Genomic DNA, 6,501 nt, shown 5'->3' with positions numbered 1-6,501 from the left:
AAAACAAATTTGGGTGTCTCCAGTTTTTGTTGCATGCAGAAGAATGGAAGGAAAACATCTCATTAGGTCGACCCGGTTTGGCAAAATGAGAATAAAAATTGGTGTCAATTTTAAAAGAGACCAACTACATTTGTGTGTACAGTATAACACGGCTTAGTGACATTTACTACACTAATGCAGCCTCCCAAAATTTTTGTATTTGGTAAAGAGAAAAATGCTAAAAAAAAACCTTAACTATTTAATTTTTGGAATAAACACACACAAACTTTTAGCATTGTCAGAAATCTGCACAAACTATTTTTTTGATGCATAAAAATATCTAAGTTTTTTAAAATTTCATTTTTCCCTCTCTGATTTCACGGCCGTTAACAGATATAACATAATCAATAAATAGTGATAATTTTTTTGTAAAAAAAATGTTAAAAAATACCTTAACTATTTAATTTTGCCAGAAACCCACACAATTTTTTTGCATTGCCAGATATCCACTCAGACTATTTTTTATAATCTATAAAAATACCCAAACTTTTTAAGGTTTCATTTCCCTCTTCAAGTTTCATGGTCGTTATGTTAGTTTTTCGTAACACGTGTTAACTACTCTAGGATTGATACCATTGTTACTCTTAGAAAATTTACAAATCGATTTTGGGAAGAAAAATTTAAACTCTAATTTTTTTTTCTCTTTTAGAATTGAGTGAAATCGATTAAAAAATATGGTTGGTAGTATAAATCGAGTCATAAACAGTGTGTGTTGTAATATATAAGACTAATAAGAGCAATTTGAGGAGATGATGTATATGTTCTAAACATGATTTATTGCTACTAATTATATTTTGAACCGATTTTCACTCAATTTCTGAAATAGTAAGAGAAAAAATTAGAGTTTAGGTTTTTCTTTTTAAAGGTAATAATGGCATTAATTCGACAGCAATTAGTAAGTGTTATGTAAAATTAATGCAGTTTTTCGATTCTGTTATGTTTATAATGACAGTAAAATCTGAGGAGGGAAAATAGAACTTTAAAAAGTTTAGGTATTTTTATAAATAAAAATTAGTCTGTGTGGATTTCTGGCAATGCAAAAAGTTTGTGTGAGTTTTTGACAAAATTAGTTAGTTGAGGTTTTTTTTAGTATTTTTTCCTACAAAAAAATTAACGATGTTCATTGATTATGTTATGTCTGTTAACGGCCGTGCAATCAGAGGAGTGAAATGAAACTTTTAAAAACTTAGATATTTCTATGCATCAAAAAAATAATTTGTGTAGATTTTTAGCAACACTAAAAATTTGTGTATATTTCTTCCAAAAATTAAATAATTAATACTCTTTCTGTTTCATTATAGTTGATTTTCTATGTTTTTTTCTTGTTTCATAATATTTGATTTCCTACATCTAATAAATGCATGTCTCTTCTTTAAATTGAATGAATAATATTAATACATGTTGCTTTACTCCATTAATGCATAGTTAAAAAAGAAAAAGTAATAATATAAATAATGAAATCAGTTGTAAAAGTAAATTAATTAATAAAAATAAACAGTAAATAATTGAGCATTTATAGTTTTTTTAATCTGTGTGTAAATATTCAGAAAATCAACTATAATGAAACAGAGGAAGTATATCTTTATGGTATTTTGTCCATTTGGTAAATGGGGAATTTAGAGAAAATGGCCCAAGTACCAAGAAATACCCGCTAGCGATCGCTTTGATAGATGCTAACGAAAACATACGCCAAGCTCGCAAATTTCCAACTTGTTTCTATGAAAAAAAAAATGTGACTAAGGGAGTAAATCCTAAGCCACATCGACTAAGTGACCGATGCACCATACCTTGAAGAATGAATGGCGTCGCTTCGAATTCGGGTTTTGCAATATTAGAGTACAAATCATCTCATGAAAAAATGAAAATGAAAGAGGGAGAGAAAAAAAAATTAAAAATATTGCAAATAATGCAACTTTTGATACAAATCTAAAAAGTTTGTCAGTAAGGAATGGGTATCGGAGATGGGATATGGATGGATCGTAGAACCAAATCAGAATCGGAGTGATTAAGCGGCGGAAGTGAGAAAGCACTATAAGTCGAACTCCCTCTTCTCATCTCCCTCATCGTCAGCAAAGCCGCAACCGTATTCCTAAATATCCCTTCTCCCGCCGCCGCCGAACTCAAAACCGCAGATCTCTCCGCCTCCGCCTCCGCCGAATCAGACGCTGGAAAAACAACGTCCATCGTTGTCTCCCACTCTCTCACTAGCCTTGACACCAGATCAGTCTTGAAAAACGGTTGACGGAGAACTTTCTGGATAAACGGCGATCGTAATCCCCCTTTTGTTCTTTTGTCATACTTCTTCAGAATTTTCGCTAATCCTGTAAGAATTCGTCTTTCTCCGATCACACATTCGACGATCTCAACTTTTATTTCAAACATCGATTAATTAACAAACTCAAAATCAAGCTCACCGGTGTAATTAATGTTGCTGTAATTGACGAGAAGAACCATCTCGCCATGGAAATTGACAATATCCTTTCTGATCTCACTAATCTCCTCTCTAAACATTTCATCATTGCCTCCACATATTTCAACCAGTCTCTGAATCCGATATTGCAATTCCTGCAGGAAAAAAATAAATAAAGATAGATATAATCAACTTAGTCTCACTCGCTAGAAAATTTCTCCAAATTATGACCAGATCGATTTCACATCTATAGTGTCAAAGATATTTAGGAAAAAATCCACAAAAATTCACATGTATCCAGCCTGCATGTATCTTTTTAAGGCAAATTTGTTTTGGTTGGTCTTAATTTGTAGATCGTGAGGAAATCTCTTTTTCCTTGGACTTTAGTTTACCTTTGGCTTTAGATGTCAAAAATGTATTCTAGCCCTGTATTCCTTTGGTTCGTTTTCGTATTACAAAATTACTCAGGAAAAAAAATATTTTTAATAGTTTCCAAAATGTTTCCAACACTATGTACAAACTATTTGTCCCGTACGTATCAATAATTCAATACAAAAATCACTCTCATGCGACGTGCTTCTATATAAAACACGAGTTACTAGATAGACACTTGCAATTATTTTATTCAGGTCACACACCTCTACTGAAAATTTCCCCAGATCGATCTAACATTTAAAATTATAATATAATATTTAACAACTAATAAAAATGGTTTATTTCTCTCCTACATTCTTAATAGTGGGAAAAGTTATATCAGTGATGAGCCAAAAACTTAAAACACATTGTACCGTGTATGAGGTGACTCGGTAAACTAGTCGACAAGAATGATATCTCTGTTTATTGTACCTTGTGGTGGATGATGAAATCTTCTTCTTGTTCGACGAAGAAAGCATTAAACTTGTCAATCTCGGTGTTTAACAAACCTATGAAAATATATTCAGCCGGAGCCAGAGAAGAAATCAGATGCTTGAGTTCTTTGTAACGAAGAAACTTGTCTCGCCACTCCGGCAACGACTCTTGTATCTGTTCTTTAATCCTCTTCCCGAACTTCATCAAAATATTAATTCAAATATGAATTTTATGTATATATATATATTTATATCCTATTTATTGAAAAAAGAAGAAGGAAAGAAATGTATTATAATGAGATCTGGATGAAGAAGAAGAAAAGGTTAATATAGAGATATATAAATAGTGGTTATGAAAATAGAATATGAAAAAGGATATGCTTAGCTTTGGCGTGACGAAGTGTTGTGAATGTGGCATGTAATAAAGAGAAGAAGAAAGAATAAAAAAAGGTTAGGTGATGTTAAAAAAAAAGGATAAAATCTTTAGCATATTCGTTCGCTAGTGTTGTTTATATTTTTTAATACAGTTTTGGTTTTTTGCTTTTTTGACCGGACCTTTTTATAGTATGTTTGGAATATTACATGCTTTTTTGTGCTGATTTCATGTTATTTTTTTTTTCAAGGTATAAACTCTAGAAGTTGAGATTGATTCCCCGATCTACGATATTTCACTTATTTTTTAAATTATTTTCGTTATTCTTTAAAAAAAAAAATCATGGCATTGATGTGACCATGAATCGCGTCGCCTCACCGTCATGCGAATGAAAGGAGGAAGAGTAATAAAAGTAACAGTAATGATTCAGACCCGTGACCAGAACTCATGGGTAAAAATAGTAATGACCTAGATCTTTGTAACTTATTACTCTATCTTTATTTTATAAATAGAGTAACTTTATAATAAAATTAACTTTTCTCTAATTATATTCAGAGCCGTGTCTGAGCACAAGCTTATGAAACATGTGTTTCAGGGCCAATATCTTTATAAAATATTTTGGAGCCAATTTGCAGAAGAAATGAATTAGTTCAGTAGTTTTATGGACTAATGTTGTGCAAGCTAATGTGGATTTAAATTTTATATACAATCTAAATTTTAATAACTTATATAACTTAAATTTTTTTTATCTTTTTCAAGAACGCTGTAAATAAAGCAGGTCAACCAAAAAAGTCTTGCATACTTCCTGTCAAGTGCCATTTGCCGAAAGACATCGGTAAATAATATAAAATATTTAATTTATTATTTGGTTTTACTTAAAATATTATTCCGATTAATAATTTTAATAGTTTTGTTGGCCGAAAAAAACAAAGAAGAACTTCTTCCGATGACGAGGAGACGCACAAAAAGAAAAACGCCAAGTTTGTGGATCCTCAGGCGGAGCAGATCTACAAGGCTGCCATGGCGAGCTGCCGTTATCTCCTGGAGGTAGCTCTGTCCAGTCGACACCGACTTTGACGGTTGTTGGACAAGATCTACAATGAGGTACGTTATTTTTTGTTAAATTTTTAAATATTTAGTCTTTTTAACTTTTTTCCAACAAATTTATATAATTTTCGAAATTTTTTACAGGTTGCTCCTAAAAAGAAGGCAAAGTTTTAGGGATAGGATCCACCCGAGATAACCCTGTCGCTTCAGCTACTTCTCAACGAGTGCCAAGGACCTGGTTGTTCTACGGCAAGAGCTAAATCAGATGCGGACGCACTATGAATCAAAGCTCGAGAAGTATGACAGTCTCTTCGAGATTTTGGATGCAAGCAACCCAGTGATCAGAGCGGAGTTGCAGAAGATGCAGGAGACAGAATGCAGCTCCACATCTTCCCCGAGACAGCCACCGGTAGGAGCTCCCTAGACCGACCAAGAGATGTTCAAATCATTGAGGGTTACTCCCAATGATCATTTGTAGTTTTTTTGTAATTCTTTTTGTAATTTGATATTAATTTTTAATTTTAAATTTAAATTTTCTTTTGAAAATTTAAAGAGAATATTTGGTTTTTTATTTTTAAATATTTTATTTTTTGGTAAATATTATACATATCGACATAAATCCGTCGTATATTTACAACGTTTTTACATTGCTTATTTTCCAACAAATTTACAATGACATAAATTTTACGACGAATTTTGGATGACCTAGTTTCATGACGTATTTACGTCGACCCATTTATGACGAATTGACGATGAATGAGATCATTAATATACACAATAACTCGATGTAAATCGAATGTACGATGAAAGGGGAATCGTCGTATTTTTGTTGATAAATATAGGACAATTATACGTCGATTTTATGAAGATTGGTCTCATACGACGAGCTATATATGATTATTTGTGAATCATCGCTAATTCGTCCCAAAACTGATTTTGCATCGATTTTACAACGATTATAGCCGTTGTAAAAGACTTTTTTTTTTGTAATGACTCCACTACTTGTTGATGGGTTTTCAATGGTCCTTCGTTGTATGTTTTCTTATTCTTGATATTTATCTTTGTTTCTTTGAGGATTTGTTTTGAAGTCGAATTCGAGAACTCCTTATCTTATGATAGGCCTCTAAGAATATATATTAAGCAGAGAAAGAAGACTGAAATGAAGATATAAGACCAGATTGTTGACGAGTCGGGTTAGTTCTGAAGAAGAGAAGCTGACGTGGATAAGCTGGTCAACAGTCAACGGAACGGTAAAGAATTAGTATATAGCTTTGTTTGTTATTTCTGTTGTAGGTATCAAATTTATTGTTCGTTCATTTATGGGAATTTCTAAGTTTGTTCTTGGCGATTTGGCAGATATCGAGAGCTTGTTCTCGTTATCTGATTTAGGTTGATCAATATCGGAGAGTCTCAGACTTGATCAGTCTTGTAATCCTTTTGATAAATGAAATTACATCGACTGTTTATCTTATCAATTGGTGCGGTGTTTAGCAATCTACGCAGCGAAGCTGGTGGAACTCGACGATGCGACGGCGAAGTTACAAGGTTCAGTGGCGGAATTGAATCAAGTGGTGGAAGTTATCAGCAGTGGCTGTAAAAGGTTAACAACGGCAAATGCAGATTTAACAACACGAGTTTTGACGATCGAGAAGAGAATCAATCTGTGGACAAGAATCTGAGCTTGATTGCAAATATCCTAGCTCGATTAGAAGCAAATTAGTTTTCTGAGCGTAATCCAGGAAAATCTCATGCTTCAACATTGGAAAATCCAAATCAGGTATGCT

At 32.8% G+C, this 6,501-nt stretch overlaps 1 protein-coding gene across 1 annotated transcript; it reads right to left on the bottom strand.

Moving 5' to 3' along the window:
- Nucleotides 1–1,832: 1,832 nt before the first annotated feature.
- Nucleotides 1,833–3,502, bottom strand: LOC18009831 (SPX domain-containing protein 3). The gene is made up of 3 exons (XM_006392455.2): nt 3,296–3,502; nt 2,454–2,604; nt 1,833–2,360 (listed from the first exon to the last, which is right to left on the bottom strand). The coding sequence occupies exons 1-3, from the start codon at nt 3,500–3,502 to the stop codon at nt 1,978–1,980; spliced, it is 741 nt and encodes a 246-aa protein (XP_006392517.1). The 3' UTR covers nt 1,833–1,977.
- Nucleotides 3,503–6,501: the final 2,999 nt, after the last annotated feature.

This window comes from Eutrema salsugineum, unplaced genomic scaffold (assembly GCF_000478725.1).
Source record: "Eutrema salsugineum unplaced genomic scaffold, Eutsalg1_0 scaffold_8, whole genome shotgun sequence".
NCBI lineage: Eukaryota > Viridiplantae > Streptophyta > Magnoliopsida > Brassicales > Brassicaceae > Eutrema > Eutrema salsugineum.
The sequence above is the reverse complement of the archived record's forward strand: the minus strand, read 5'-3'. Positions and strand labels throughout refer to the sequence as shown.